Here is a 17,351-nt window from a genome sequence, read left to right as displayed (position 1 = left end):
GTTGAGCGACTTTAAATGACAAGGAAAAAAAAATATGCCTTGACCAGTTGACCGTAATATTACGTACGTATACGTGAAAGACAATGTAAAAGTATGCATTTGGTGAACTTGGTTGAACTAAATTATTAGAATTGGTTCGTGCACATATTACAAGTAGCTAATCCGATTAGGAAACAGATGTAATTTTTTAAAAACAAATCATGTGTTTGGTAATGAAAAAGTAACGATTTTATATACTTAAATAGTTAAGTGAATTAGTTTCGTAATAAGATTGAACACGTTATGTAACTAGATTGGATATTGTAACGGAAAATGATTGATATACCTAAAACATATATCAAAAGATATGTCTAATCGATCAAATATTTGATACATATATCATGTGTTTTCTCTCTTTTAATTTTTAGCACTCATTATGCAATGTGTCATGATCTTATCTTTAGACATATTTTTAAGCATACCAATTATACCTATTTATCATCCGTAACAGAACACCTTTTCATAATTTGCTAGACTATTAGAATATTTCAATATGCATTATAAAGAACGAAGAAAGTAATCGCTCATTTCTGTTTTTTGCGGGTTTTGAGTCCCATTACGTCGACAATGTATGAGGAAGGTTATAATGTAGGCAGATCTTTACCCCTACCAAGGTAGAGAGACTGCTTTCAAATTATACCTATATGGTAGAAAAAAACATCTAGCCTTTTACATGAAATGAAGATTTAACCTTTAACCTATGCCTTTAGAGGTTGGAGTTGTAACAATTTAGGGGCAAGGGTATAATCGGCTTATTTTATCAGCAAGTTAGTTTGGCAAAGATTGGTTCTTTGGCAAGTTACACCACATCTATTGGCAAGCATCGACAAAACACAATCGGCAAGGGTGATTGGCTATATTTGGCCGATGCATGTGAACGTTAGGTAAGAATCTTTGAGTGTGCTATATTTATTTATTAAATAATAAAGTGGGGACATTGGCAAATTGACTTCAATCGACACTATAACATCTAAATTGGCTCAAATTGGCTCAAATTTGGCAAAGTTTTACATTTCCACATGACAAGTTTTTAGTGGATATTATTTTGCCAAAATTTAACAAATCGACACTACAACCTTGCCTCTTATACCCAACTTAGAAGTCAAAACTAATAAGTCATTGTATCTATAATGGAAGATAGATCATAATATTATTTGACACAAATTAAGCAACTGCAAATATAATGCTAATACTTATTAAAAAATCAAATATTATAAAAATTATAAGAAAGATGGATCAACATAGTTTTTTGAAACAATCGATATTTAATAACAAATCAAGAAAACGTAATTTTTTTTATTAATATTAATCTATAAAAAGATTTTTAAGAAAATTAAATATGAAATCAAAATAAAATTAAAAGAAAGATAGATGGCGAATCAAAAAGGGTATCCAAAAAGTTAGACATATTAATTTTGATATGATTAGTAGAATATTAATTAACGATATGTATTATTTGAACATTTTATTCATAGATGAAGGACTAAAAAAGCATTTGATTAAAGATTAAGTCAAGATGATGTCATCATCTTCATCTTGATCTTAGAGTGCAAAAATAAGAAAGAAATTTAATAAAGGGTCCAGATTACTCTATTTTTGAATTAAGAGTTTTCTTTTAATATTTACTAGATTATTGTCCCGCGTAATATGCGAGTAAATATATTTTTATACTTATATATATGTAAAATATTATTTTCTTAATTAATAGTTAACAAATTAAAATATTCAATTTCACTTTATTAACATTTTTTTTTACCTTGATAATTTCACAAACACTTATTGTGTTGTTCATTAAGTCTTACTGATTAAATAAATTATTAAATGCCAAAAGTTATTGCTTATCCATGTCATCACAAATATCTCAATGTCATTCGAAGTTTCATTTCAAATCATAAAAAATATCACACATGACACATTCTTTATATGGTGCCAAGGCATACAATCTTCTAAACCGAGTTGCATGATTGCCACCATCAAGCCAATGAACATTCCAAACTTTTGTTTTATTTTCACTCCCAACTGTTCTTTAATAACATCCTAAGGGGGCTAGCAATCGGGTGTGTCTCAGAGAATGAGGAACATATATTTTTCCATATATTATTACCATTTGTTTACACGGGAACGCGGACTCAGAACATCGAATCACATTGATGATTTTAAACCTCACGTAATTCAGATTTTAAACCACATATCATATTCTTTTGTACATATCAATGCTAAATTGAGAGTGTCCAGACCATCAAAACCTAAACCACCCACTTTTTTACTTGACAATTGCCTTCTAGTAGATCCATTACCTTTTCCGAGTTCGACCCCCCCCCCCCTCCTCCCTTACCCCTTCCACCAAAAAAAATGGAGTTGTAATCTTTATAAATCGAAAGAGAGAAAAATAATATATTCTAAATACTTTGAATTATCGAGTTAGAATATATTATAGACAACACATTAGTATTGAGTTTAGATTTTATTCTATAATAACTTTGCAAAATTTTTGAAATATAACCTTGGATGGAGTCCCACTCCAACTTGGTGAATCTTGTCTTATTTTCACTCCCAACTGTTTTTTAATAACATCTTAAGGGGGATAGCAATTGAGTGTGCCTCAGAGAATGAGGAACATATATTTGCCTATATATTATTGCCATTTGTTTTATACAAGAACGCAGACTCTCAGAACCATGAATGACATTGATGATTTTATACCTAACGTAATTCAGATTTTGAACCACATGTCATATATCAATTTGTACATATCAATGCTAAATTAAGAGTATCTAGACCACCAAAACCTAAACCACTCACTTTTTAACCTGACAATTGTCTTCCAGTAGATCTATTACATTTCATTTTCCGAGTTCGACCCCCTCCCTTACCCTTTCCACACAAAAAAAAAATGAAATTGTGATCTTTATCAATCGAAATAAAGAAAAATAACATATCATAAATATTTTGAATTGCCGAGTTAGAATCCATCATAGACAACGCATTAGTATTGAGTTTAGATTTTATTGTATAATAACTTTGCAAAATTTATGAAATATAACCATGGATGTAGTCCGACTCCAATTTTTGTACAATGTAAACTTTTTTAAGGGTGTATTTGTAATTTTGTTCCTGCAAAATATTAATAAATAAAGAATACATACAAACGTTGACTTTGTTGTCATAAGTCTCTTCTTTAAAGTAGCACATCACTTGGTTAGAAACAATAGTTTTGAGATAAACCTCTCTAGTAGTAGAACAAATTTTTTAAGTTGTTTTGATTTTTAATAGAATAGGAAAAAAGAAACAAGTTGGAAATTTTTTTTTTGTTTGGGTGAATGTACAGTACATTGATGATATAGTTGTATATAAAAACGTTATATTTTTTTTCAAATTCTTTTATAATATTAATCACAATAGTCACGCATATTTATAAGCTAAATTATATATCATTAATTTCGATAATTTATTTTATTTTGTTTAATAGAGTGCAACTTCTCTGTCACCACATGCTCCAAAACTGCAGATCAATGTTAAAAGCTGATGTTCTCAAAGTTGTCACTCACCTAAGTTAAACTCGGCCTTCTAAACACTGCCGTTGATAATTTGACTAAACCAGACATTGTATATATATATATATAATATTGTAGATACAGGGTGTTACAACATTATTAATATTCAATTTTATATTTTTATGGTTTAAAATATACTCCTCCATCCCATTAAAAGTGTCCACTTTTATCTTGTCAAAGTCTTTCTTTTGTATCTTTGACTACAAATATTTTTTATTGCATTATATGATATTTGATAAGTTATACTCAATGAAAACATATTGAAATCTCTATCAACTCATATAACTTTCATCAAATATTATACATTGTAAATAAAAATATTTAAGGTCAAAGTTGCGAGACAAAGACTTTAAAAATTCAAAAGTGGACACTTTTGATGGGACGGGGGGAGTAGCTTACTATTTTTATAGAAAGTTGATCTATATATTTTAAATAAAACATATCTCAAATATTTCAATTAAAATATGCTGACAATTATTTTATTGGAATATATAGATTGACAATTAAATTGCTTAGAAATTTTAGTGTATAACTAAACTATTCGAGCAAAACGTTAAAACACAAGTGCAGTGACAATGCAGACATATCCGGATGAATAGAAGTTATCCAAAAAAAAAGGAAAATTTTACTTAGCGAGACCTCTGATAGATGATGCATCCTTTTTTTTCAAAAGTGTGGTTAAATAACACAAAAATATATATGAGAAATAATGACTAAGGTTTATTACAAAAGTGTCTGGTCACTGTAAAGCGGAATCTAATCGACGACTAATGTAACTTCATGTTTTCTAGTGCTTTAATTCGTACCTGGTTAAAATTTGTCAACTTATGATATTATAAAAATTTAAAATGTCATTAATTATATATAATATAATAATATATTAAAATAATAATATTAACAAATATTCTATTAGATATATAAATATTAGCTACTATTTTTGATTTCTTGATTATAATTATTGGATAAAAGGTGTAGATTTGTGATGGAAAACTAAAAAAGTATAAATTAAAGTTAAAGAGGTATATATATATATATTATATATATAGAGGAGGGATTATTTGAGAACTCCTCTACACCCTTGGATCAAAGAAAATGGATGGACAAGATTAAAAATAAAAAAACTCCTCTCAACACTAGAAGGGTATTTTCATCAGTTCTTTTTTTTTCTCTCTCTTACTTTAATATAATTCTATCTAATTCACTAAAAAACTTTTATCTCACAAACCGTAAATCGTTAGACGAAAAGAAAAGCATGGGTAGTCTTAGAATTTCATCATCTTTCATTAGAGATGCGATTCGATATATTTTTGACGACTTTTTAATTTTCATTTCTTTTTTCCATCACGTTCATCTTACACATGTGTAAGTTGTACTTACCCATGGGCAAGTTGTACTTACCCCTAATACATCTCGCTCTAGGGTTTAAGGTTTGAAGCCCGAGGGTTACGGTTTAGGGTTTGAAGGACGAGGGTTAGCCGTAACCCTCGGACTTCAAACCCTAAACCCTAGAGTGTGAACCCTCGTCCTTTTTAGGTTTTTAGGGTTTAGCATTTAGGGTTTAGATTTTCCAGGGTTTTTAGAATGTAGCGTCCCCCTCGGATTAGCAATTAAGCTTTAGGGTTTAGGGTTTGAAGGGCGGCTGATCCTACAACTTCAAACCCTAAACCCTAAAGTGTACCGTGTACCCGCTCTAAGGTTTAGGGTTTGAAGGTCGAGGGTTAGCCTAGGCTAACCCTCGGGATTCAAACCCTAAACCCTAAAGTGAGAACCCTCATCCGTTTTAGGTTTTAGGGTTTAACATTTAAGGTTTAGATTTTCCAGGGTTTTTAGAAAGTAGCTTCCACATCGGATTAGAAATTAAGCTTTAGGGTTTTACAACGCGTCCTCATCTTTTTTGAACTTTATAAGTAACTTACCCATGGGCAGGTTGTACTTACGTATGGGCAGGTTATACAACTCACTACTTCTAGGTCTTTACTACACATGTGTAGGTTGTACTTACACATGTGTAGGATGAACGTGATGAAAAAAAAAAACGAAATTTAAAAAGTCGTCAAAAGTATATCGAATCGCATCTCTAATGAAAGAGGACGAAATTTCAAGACTACCCATGCTTTTTTTTTTCCGTCTAATGATGTACGGTTTGTGAGAGAAAAGTTTTTTAATGATTTAGATATTTTTTGATTTAATAAGAGGAGAGAGAAAGAGAATGCTGGACAACTTTTTTAATAATGACAAACATGCCCTTCTTGATCTTGATGAATGGAAGGCTGAGATTGGTTCTCGCGTTCTTTTTTTTAGTGGTTATCAAAATAACTCACCCCTATATATATATATATGTTAACTATTATTTTTGATTAAAATTATTGGGTAAAAAGTGTAAATTTATGATGAAAAATCAAAAAGTGTAAATTAAATTTAAAGGAGTATTTTTTGTATAATCATAAAAGTATAAGTATTAATATTGTCATTTAAGAAAGATAAAATAATTAAATTTGATCTAATAGTTCTAAATCAAAGATGAAATCCATTCAAAGGTTCTTGTTTGTTTATGAATGAATTTATCACCTTGTTATATATATATTGGTAGATAAAAGATAAATTTTTTTTGTTAATTTTTTCTTTGACGGTAATAGAAAACAAGGATAAGTTTTAAATAATCGACTCTTAATTTAAAGATTTATTAGTCATGAGTTTGGGGATATGTTTTGATTAGATTGATTAATTATTTTTTTATATTGATTGTTGATAAACGATTAGATTAATATTTTTGATGTATCATCGATGCAACGCTGACCAAAATTAGTAGTCAGTAGTAGACTAGTGGACCACCGTAAGTACAAATTATTTTACATGAATAATACGGAACGTAACAGGGTATATGTTACAGCAAAACCTTTTACAGCAAAACCTTTTACAGACAATATTAAGATGTTGGGCGTCGGGTAAAAACTAAAGAAGTGGGTCAAAAATTGGCAGTTAAGTATCTGGAAAAAAAAGCCAAACGAAGGGTCATGATTTGGTTACCTTTTAACTCCTCGGGAGTCTAATTATAATATTACTTTTTCTTTATTCATTGTCTTTTGTAAATTCCAATAAACATGATGTTAACTCACATCGACAACGACAAGGAAGGGGTATTTCGTCTTTATGTTTGCGTTACTTTGAAAATGATTTTGTAGCGTTAAATCACCAACATATTTAGTAAAGTAAAATAAAATATTGTCACCTTGGTGTTTAGATATTTTCCATGAAATTTAAGTGACATGCGGAAAGTGTTATTTACTCCCATATTAAATTGTGAAAGTAATTTTTCACACACTTTCTATGCTATTAATACAACAATTCTATAAAGTTATTCGACAAAACCAATTACTTATAGGGTTTGTAATACACATGTATAAATAGTAGAAGCATACCCAAGTAATATAGCGACAAAAATGGTAAAAACGGTACTGATAGTGACAACCGATGACTACTAATGGTAGTGATGGTATAAAAATGTTATTAAAATGATATTTTGAGAGATTAGGTGATACAATATTAACATAAAATAGGTATATTAATTATTTTTAAAAGGTTAAAGTTTATTTTTTTAAAAGCAATTACATTACATTATTATATTAAATGCTTTATAATATATTATAAATAGATTTTACAATACAATCTCAATAATATCCAATTTTGTTTAAAAATAAATAAAAAAGGAATTACAGTTGATTTATTGAAATATTGTATGATATTTCAAACATAATAAAATTTTTAAGACCAACACCCGCTACTAGATAAACAGGTTAGCAGAGTATTACATTTACAATTATTGAAAGTTTATATACAATACATGTATATAATTATTTTCACATATGATTATTAAAACCTGAATTTATATTTCTTTGCACCAAATTTTATAAATAGGTTATTTATTTTTCAAGTTTTTATAGTATCAAATAAACTAGTTCGAAGTATACACTAAATTTTATAGATCGTTTATTTACTTTCAAGTTTATGCATCCACTATGTATTTATATAGATTATCCACATCATAATTGATATAACCTGTAATCATTTCCGTGCTATTCCATGACTACTTTCATGATGTTATTAAGTAAGATTCAAACCTTATACTTCTTATAAAAACGATAACCACTGGCATAATTATAGATTTGTGGTCACAAGTTCAATCTTCATCTCATGCAAAACTGGAGGTTCCTTTCTACTATTTCGATAAAACATGAAAGCAACCTCTCTACTTTGGTAGGGGTGAGGACTGCCTACTTCTTAAACTCCCTCATATACCATCAAAATATTGAGACTCAAAATCTGTAGAATACGAAAGTGTGGCAGTTTCTTTTCCTTTTGTTTTTTTAGAATTGTAGATGTTGCAATGTGATATTTGTATTTTGTTTCTATTAGTCCAATAACATAAATAGACTCAGCCCAACGTGAAAAGTTAGCCCACTACCAATTAGTCTAAAAAAAAAATAGAAACGAAAAATATAAAAATAGAATCAATCACCCCCCATTTTGACTCTTTGGATACACTGCTGCTGCAATCTGAGCTGAAAAAAAACCTAATAATAATAATAATAATATTTTTCTCCCAAAAATCTCGTTCTGCCGATTCCATCAATGGCGGAGTCTGATAAATCCAAATCCTTATCTGAGGTAGCCCTTTTTTCTCCATTTTTCTTTATTTGTTTATTTTATAGATTTAATTATTCAAGATTTCACATTTGAATATTTTTGCTTTTAAATTAACCACATATGCAAGAATTTATTTAATAATTATATTTTTAGTCTTTATTATGTGTTCAAATTATATATAGTTTTTCTTAAAAAACCGTTTACTTAATTATTGCATTATTAAAATTTTTATGCAATTAGGGTTCTGGAATTATTATGAAAAGAAAAAATATATATATATATATTTTAGTTTTGGAAAAGTTATATATTTATAAATTCTATGTTATTACGTTTATGTATTGAGAGTTGATGCAGGAATTACATGTGTAACTATCTTTTTAAATTTTGAATTTTAAATGGAACTAGTAAAAAAGACGTAGTAGTAGCTTAGGTTCAATCGATAGCGGAGCGGAGGAGGAACCTGAATTATCAAATTTTTTTAGTTTGTGGTGAAATGTGAGGAGTTAGCTAGGAAAATATTTGGGTTGGCTGCTAGGCGAGCTTGTTATTTTTATACATTGTACCGGCTATCACCAAAGCTTTATCCAAGGTTTTATTGATCAACCATTTTGCTAAAACGTAGGTGATTGATAGTTGGGTTTGATGTATAAGTTGTTTTTTAGTGTATCCGCATGCGTATGGAGCTTTCTACAAAGCTTTTTATAAAGCTTTTTACTAGTTCATAAAGCTTTTGCATAAGTTTTTTTTTATTATTGGAGTAAAAAGCTTTTTTATAATAGGTTGGGAAATTTCAAGTCTTTGAAAGAATTTTATACTCTCTCTTCTTTGTTTCATAAATAAAAAAAATATTTAAAAGACTTTTTTTGAGGTTTAACCATAGGAGCAATAACTTGATGAAAAACTTTTTATTAATAGGTATTAACCAATAACTTGACCATTGGAGGTGCTCTAAGGAAAGCTGACTTTTTGTCCAATTGTGTGGTACTCTTGTAAGAGTGTATTGGCTGTACTCTGTGAAAAGTTAGTCAGCTAACTAGTGCCTGTTTAAGCTGGGATAGTCTTCAGGAGGGACTTTGTTAATCCACCCTGTTCTATTTGAGTAGTCTAGGCAGTTGATTACAGGATCGGACCTCTTGTTTAGTTTTTATATTTCTTAAATAAAAGTATGTATGGACGCATTTCAAGTTTTTGCTAATTCACCTAGGAATATTATGGTTTCATCAAAAAGAGGATTCAACTCTTTCTCTTTGTCTTAACCAACTACTTGACTCGGATCAGGTCATTCTTTCTTTATTGCAAACAAATAACCAACTTTGTCTGTCTAGAGTTTACTTTAACCTTGTTTGATTATTAATGTTATATATCGGATTACATAGTCCTTGAAAAATATCATATAACATATAATTACATAATTTAACTCGTGTTGCACATGATATGCAGATAACTAGATATGAGTGGCCCACTTCTTGCTTATAGATAATACTCTCTTGTATCCATCTGTAAATACTTTTGATTTAGTTTCCGTATCTGTGTTTACATATATGATTTATTTAATTTTGATATACATTCTCTTGTGGTTTTAAATACTGTTTTGCTACCTAGGTAATGCAGTGACTTTTAATGATTTATAGAGTCGTAAATGAATGTTATACATAGTTCAAGTACCTAGTTTTGTGGCGTGATGTGCTTTGTGTCCTTTCACAAATAGATACAGAGGCTGTATTTAATGTTCACATATGTACATATTAGTAACCATGGTTTATGGATGATTACTTTTGTCTTCTCTTTTGTAATAGTTGGTTAAGAAACTGAGGGAAATGTTTTTTATTCAATATAAGATGCAAATGGCCATTCTTAATTCTATTATTTTCATCTTGCTGCAGGATTATCTTCTCAAGGATACAGTAGAGAAGGTGGCTGCAACTGCTGAACCTGTGGAGAAAAGTCCTGAAAAGGATGCTGTTGATGATGCTCCTGAACCATCAGTCACTGAAGATTCGGTTGAGTCTTCGGCTGCCTCCGCAGTCACAGAAAGTGTCGCTGCATCTGTAGATGCAGCTGCAGAAGAAACTGTGGCTGCAACTGACAGTTCTGATACGGATGCCACTGAGCCGGCTCCAGCTGCTTCTGAAGAAAGTGGTGAAACTGCTGAAGAAGAGAACACAGCTGATGAAACACCCGAGATTAAGGTAAGTTTCATTGGACTTGAGTGCGCTGTACAATACTTTTAATTTTTTTGTAGATCGTTAATATGGTCTTTCTGTATTTGCTAATGAGCTATCCCTCCATCCTTAAAGTGGAGTTAGATGGAGATTTGAAAATTACGGAGTACAAGACTGGTTTTGGTTGTGCAGGAATATTTGAAACAATATTCATACAGTATTGTTAAATAAGTAACATGTCGAGAGTGATTACTATGAATTGGTACAAGTGTACAACTATGGTCTTAATTAAATATGGTATTAGGTCGTTATGTGCATAAAGATTACACTTTCGACGACGTCTGACATGTTCTTTTTATAAAGTAGTCAATTCCTTAGACCTGTTTCACCCATCTGAGATTAAGTCAACTTGAATCGATCCATTTAAAAGTAAAAGAGTCGCAGTCAGCACCTTTATCTAAAGTATAGAATGATGGAAAGCTCGATTTTCAAATACACAGCTATGGACTGCAAACGGTTTTTCTTTCACGCGCGAAGGCAGACCAATTTTTTTTAGCCATTTGTTCAGAATCCCTGTTCAACATAACTGACATTAATTTCAGAATTTTTTAAAATTTATTTATTGTTTTGCCAACATTTATATATGTATATTTTTATACAATCTGGGATCATTCCGATAAATATAAATTTGATGGATTATATGAATAATAGCTGGAGACAGCACCTGGAGATTATCGATTTCCAACCACAAATCAAAGCAGACACTGCTTTACCAGATATGTTGAGTATCATCGGTAAGTCTTCTGATCTCCAGACCATTTTTTTTTCTTCCATTAGTGATAACAACACATTTTTCATATAGTTATACATATTGACTAATGCTTTATGCTCTTAACAGGTGTGTGGCTGCAAAAGGAGAAGGTGCTTCTGAATGCGATAAGTTTGCAAAATACTATCGGTCACTTTGCCCAGGCGAATGGGTAAGTTCACTGCAATATTTGGTCATGAACTCTCGAAATATAGATTTACAATTTTGGCAACTACGATCAATACTGATGCACTAAGTGTTTATTTTTTTTTACTTATATTGTTGGACTTATGTATAATCTACTTTCTCAAGCTTAGATATCGCTAAGTTAACCTGAAACTTGATTCAACTTTTTGAGAACTTTAATGCCGAAATACTCTTCATTATGTGATATGTTCCTGCATGTATGTTACTTAAATTACATTTGGCGTAATTTTTGTTAGCCTGCCATGATGCTATATGTTACTCATTTAGATTCTAAAAACTTCGTGACGGAAACTACTAACCTGTCACACATGTGTGTATGATATATCAACATCTATATATATGCGGGCATGCGGCAGCTCTATTTTCCATATATATGCATTATATTTAGTATCTAAAGTTACTTTTGTATTATTCACTTTGGGTCTTTGTTACAGTTTGTATGGTCATGGAATTGCGTCTGAAAATATTAATTGGGTTGCATTACCGTTTTAATAGTATAAATTTAGTGTAAACATAAATGTCTATAGGTTTGCGAAATGTGAAATGTAATTAGTTATCTAGTTCTTTACAACTGGAAGTTGGAAGACACTTATCCATTTTGCTTATTAGACAATATTATCAGGCTCATGTATATATCAAGTAAAAAACACTTTTTACTTGGTTATAAACAAAAAGGTTGCAGACTTTTCATGGGAAAGTAGAGCATTATTAAGTATTAGCTAGAACAAACTGATGCATAAGCTTTTTCAGTTTGTTACTAATGGTTAATTGGTTACTTCGGTATCTAATCACTAAACAACGCATCAAGTCATAATTTTATACAGCTGGAGCAGATATCATAGTTTCATATCTTTTAGACGAATTGGTAGTTAACTTGGCGGGTATCGTATTCTGTATGCAGGTAGATCGATGGAATGAGCAGAGGGAGAATGGCACATTCCCAGGCCCTCTCTAGAACCGAAGTTACAGTCAGTCATATTTATTACAGTGAGAAACAGAACTCGACGACCAACTTAATAAAACCTTTGGTTTCATGTTTTAAATCCGGGTCAACTCTAGAAACATGTTCGCCATTTGATGTTACAACTCCCCCATCCGTTTTTGTAATTGTAACCACTTTTTGACATTCACAGGTTTGGTTAACATTGATAAGGATCTTGTCATGATTGAACATGAAATCCTTTGAAACTGCATAATAAGGTCCTAAGTTTTTTTTTTCTTTTGCTTCTGTCTAATTCTAATTAGCTTTCATTAGAAATGGCAATATGGAAGGGTGGTTAGTGAGAGTAAATCAATATAGATAAATGTAAGGTGCAGGTCCGAGTAGGCCGGGTCATTTTGGCCACAAATATGTCCCTTTTTTTTCAAAAAATATAAATAACTTATGCTTATCATATTTTCAAAAATAAAAGTAGCATGCAAATCATTAAGTTTTTCGAATAAAATGATACGCATACAAAAATGATATGTAATAAGCTCTGCACGTTTTGATTCTTTTTATCTGAGCCAGTTATATGGCTAGAAATGCACATCTCTGAGTATATATGTGCAGTTGCAGTGTTCATAATCTTGTGCTTAGTGTGATCATTTGGTGTTTTGTATATCTTGGATTACTATTTAAACTTTCATCAACGATTGGCTAACTACATGGTGGATTAACTGTAGCATCTTCTAGTTCAAAAATTATTACATTTAGAAACACAAACTGAAACTAAAGTTTCTATGATTATAATGGCGCACATACAAGTATATAACCTCTTCTGCAATACATGTTACATGACTGGTGCGGCTATGTTGTCATTCATAATGTTGTACGACGTAGTATCAGAGGTCAAAATTGTCGCATAAAACACGCCTGTGACCCTGCCTAGTGTAACCAGAGCATACACGATGAGGTCAAAATTGTCGCATAAAACACGCCTGTGACCCTGCCTAGTGTAACCAGAGCATACACGATGAATATTAGATCTGATAAATGTACCGCTTTAGTCCTAATTTTCTTCTCTTATTATAAACTATATATTAGCTAGAAAATAATAACAATATTTAGATGAACTTGAAAGTTTGGACGTTCATTTTGTAGAGCACATCATTTACTTGTCATCATGCAATACTTGCCATACTAACATTATTACATACCATTTACAAGTCTTCGTGCACTTCTTGCCAAAGTGATGGTCGCGTTGAGAGTGGTTGAGCTCAATGCAGGGATGACCTCATCGGATGATTATATGTTTCGGCAAGGTGAGTGAGCCCTGTCTTAGGCTTCCTTTGTCGTGCTTCATTCCACCAGTCCTAGGCTTCCTTTGTTGTGCTTCATTCCACCAGTCCGCTTGATGGTTTGAATATTGTGGCATGATGGTCACGCCAAGTCGCCAACGGTATATTTTCTTTAAAGTCATTACTGATACATTCTCTCATATAAAGAAACATATATATTTAGTTATGGAACATATGAATTCATCGCTCTGGATGAACCTTTTTCCCAAGACTAAAAAGGAAGCTAATCGTAAACAATATTTTATTGTGAAACGTACTTTTATGTTACTCCCCTAATCCCTACGTATAGCTTACCTTCTTCAATTCTAACTATTACGAGTATATTATACATCGAAATTCCTTGTTCAAGCATTTTAAAAGTTTTAACTTGTCAACCTAGAAAAGCCCAACCCTCTTTGACCCGCCAAAATAGTTAATATATTTTGACCCAATTTATATGACCCAGCTCTATAAATTGAATATAAAGAAAAGGATATTCTCAATAGTTTTTGTTTTAGAATTTGAGATGGTAAGTATATCAGATTCATGAATCCAAGAGATAAAATTGCGACTTTATAAGAGTAATGTAATTCGCCTAATAACCTAACCTTAATGACGCGTTACGCCCCTATAGTTAAATCACATCAAAGTTTATCACGTGATACAATTAAAAACATAATTTTTTTTTTGTTGAAAGGTGAATTTCGCTTGAGAACTCCGTGTCGCGATTCGACAGTGGAAGGTCTAACATACATTGTTTTAACCGGGTCCGCGCTAAAGAGCTCTCTCAAAGTAGAAATGCCTATTTCAACTACCCGACGGGGAAAAACCCCCTACTAATCCGTCCGAAAGCACGACGATTAATAAGAGTAAACCCTACCTCCTCAAACTTGAACCTAGGTATACCCAAGCCATGCCTTCATAGAAAGACTTCCTATGTACTTTTTAAGTCTTAAATCCAAGACCTTCTGCTTGTAAAGCGGGTGCTCAACCACTTGAGCTAACTAAGAAGTATCCTTTAGTTTTAAGCTAGAATTAAAAACATAATATATCCTTTAGTTTTAAGCTAGATTTTAGACTCGTGTATAATACACGGGGCTTACGAAGTTATTAATATTAGATATTAATTTTTTATAGTTTATACTTTAATATACTATTTTGATTAACAAAAAATTGATCTATATATTAACACTTTGAGTTTTATATTGAAATTTTTTTTAAAATATGTTCATCGAAGTTGTTTAGTTTGGAATGCTTAGCGATATTTGAATATTGCAAGATCTAATATGTTCATCAAAGATATAAATTGTGACTACTTAGCGACATTTGAACATTCAAAAATCATAATAGGTCACTATCATTTTATTTGTTTTATTGTTACATATGGTGTATTACAATCTTATTTTACACTATTACAAATAACATCTTATCATTAGATCAAAGATATCTTAAATATTTCAATTATAATATGACAATATTATACTTTTTTTCTATAATGAATTATTTTTTTACATGTTTTATTTTTTTCTTATATGCGTCCAGTGTTGCAAATGTTGGCTATATCGGCCAATATATCGGTGATATATCGGATATCGGCCTTTAACTGATACGAAAAATGGGTTATCGGCCCAACCTTTTGTTTTGGTCAAACTCGACACTTATCGGTCAATATCGGCCATTTCGGTAAAACAAATTTTGACTTATTGTTTTATTTTATTTTTTTGTTGAGAAAATGGGTTAAAACAAAAATTATGTTTCTGATTTCGATAGTTCCATTCGCTACTTTCTCTTCCATAGTTCAATTCTTTGATTTTTTAGTTCATCTTCAATAATCATTTATCTTCCATGCTCCAACATTTATTTTAAACATGTTTCATCTTCAATAACCTTGATGATTGGAGATGATTATATTATATATATCTTCTATTTTTTTATTAAGTGTATTACATATGTATTATGATACATATTTGGAGACGATTTATGAAATTATTGACTGAAAACAAATTGAGTCATAAACACGAGTTTAGGCACTATATTGTTATATAATACTTACGCTTAGATTAATGGTAATTTGTATTTTTTGAAATACAAGCAAAATCATATGTAAAACTTACAAATCTTAAATATATTGTTAATGTATACTTTTTAAAAATAAATTCCTTTACAATTTAGAGTACCCGATATATCCAATATATCGCTTATCATGGTCGACCGATAATAAACCGATAACCGATATTTACAACCTTGTATGCGTCATGACTGTTATTAAAAAAATTCTTCAATAAAAAATAATTTTACAATTACTCTTAAAATCCAAATATATTTACATTAAATTTTATTTATTCTTAGTTAATTAATTTTGTTTTTATATGATTGAAAATACTATGGATACTTATTAGTTATTATTCAATTGGATATATATTAGTTATTATACTGTTGGATAAATATTAGTTCTTATTCTATTAGATATATATTAATTATTATTGTTTTCTCATTATATTAAAATTATTAAGTAAAAAGTGTAAATTTGTGATGGAAAACAAAAAAATATAAATTAAACTCAAAATTGAAAACAAAAGTCAACTTTAATAAATCAAGAGCTGCGATTGGTCGATAAGTTATTAGAGCAATTGTACTTTAGTATAATAAAAGATTGTTATATATTATTACATATTATATCCTTTATTTTAACTATAAAGTTATATTAGTCATTTTAGTATTTGAAATTATATAAGGAATATGTATATGTCTAAATTAATGCACGTACGGAGTATATATTAAAATGTTATTTGTCTTTTTAAACTTACTTTATATATCAAAAGTAAAATGCTGGCGGTCACAATATTAGATGACTCGCATTCAGTTTTTGAATATGCATGCTATCAACTTTGACCAAAATACCCACCTTTCATATATTATCTTCCACACGTACATCAGCCGGCCATCAATTAACTCTTTAAAACAAAAAGCTAGAATTAATGGTACGTACCTTTTCCAGATTCATGCATAAGAAAATTGATCTCATGTTAATTAGACGACTATTCGTTACAAAGATAAACTAATGAGCTAGCTTTTAATCGAGTGGTCCAAGAACATGCGATGATAGCTTAATTATTCGATCTTTTTGGACTGGGTACGTTGTTCATCATGAAGGACAGATCGACCGGCGGTTTTGAACAAAAAATAGTTGCTTTATCTTCTAATTAAGCAGAAATAATTTGACTGTTTGAGTGATATAGATGCTTATAACATTCTTGAATGAACTTCTCAGACCCGTATCTTATTTTATTTTATTTATCTTTTAATATATCACCGTCGCCAGTAGAACTATTTTCCATTTTCATTTCCAATTTTCTTTACTGTTTGTGGGTCCATTTCTAGTCGTCTCAAAGTTCGTCTTGAAAAACGTTAGGTGGCCAAGATTCAGAAACGACAACTCGTCGCAAAATGTCATCCCAGAGGTATTTAGGCAGGACATTTGGAGATGACATTTGTCGTCTTAAAAACCTAAATTTCTAGTAGTGAGATGTTATCCGTCTTTTTTACTAGAAAATTAGTAAATACACGTTAATGTTGAGATTCAAAACCAAAGACACCTATATATGAAAGACAAAATGTTTCGTCTCTTTTTAGATAATTAGACCAAAACTCAATGGTCAGACGTCTATTACATATATA

At 30.6% G+C, this 17,351-nt stretch overlaps 1 protein-coding gene across 1 annotated transcript; it reads left to right on the top strand.

The window, feature by feature from the left end:
* Window positions 1-8,112: 8,112 nt before the first annotated feature.
* Window positions 8,113-12,633, top strand: LOC122578638 (cytochrome c oxidase subunit 6b-1-like). Its single transcript, XM_043750641.1, has 5 exons — window positions 8,113-8,258; window positions 10,121-10,426; window positions 11,111-11,193; window positions 11,298-11,379; window positions 12,316-12,633. Exons 1-5 carry the CDS (start codon window positions 8,223-8,225, stop codon window positions 12,367-12,369), a joined length of 561 nt encoding a protein of 186 aa, XP_043606576.1. The 5' UTR covers window positions 8,113-8,222; the 3' UTR covers window positions 12,370-12,633.
* Window positions 12,634-17,351: the final 4,718 nt, after the last annotated feature.

This window comes from Erigeron canadensis, chromosome 8 (assembly GCF_010389155.1).
Source record: "Erigeron canadensis isolate Cc75 chromosome 8, C_canadensis_v1, whole genome shotgun sequence".
In the NCBI taxonomy this organism is placed as follows: Eukaryota; Viridiplantae; Streptophyta; class Magnoliopsida; order Asterales; family Asteraceae; genus Erigeron; species Erigeron canadensis.
Note: the sequence above shows the minus strand (reverse complement) of the source record. Positions and strands in the feature narration are given on the sequence as shown.

Bases quoted from the DNA above. Each gene is read 5' to 3' on its own strand.
- LOC122578638 (XM_043750641.1), top strand. From the start codon at position 8,223: ATGGCGGAGTCTGATAAATCCAAATCCTTATCTGAG. The intron at 10,427-11,110 runs GTAAGTTTCATT...TATGAATAATAG, and splicing joins ATGAAACACCCGAGATTAAG to CTGGAGACAGCACCTGGAGA. The intron at 11,380-12,315 runs GTAAGTTCACTG...TTCTGTATGCAG, and splicing joins CACTTTGCCCAGGCGAATGG to GTAGATCGATGGAATGAGCA.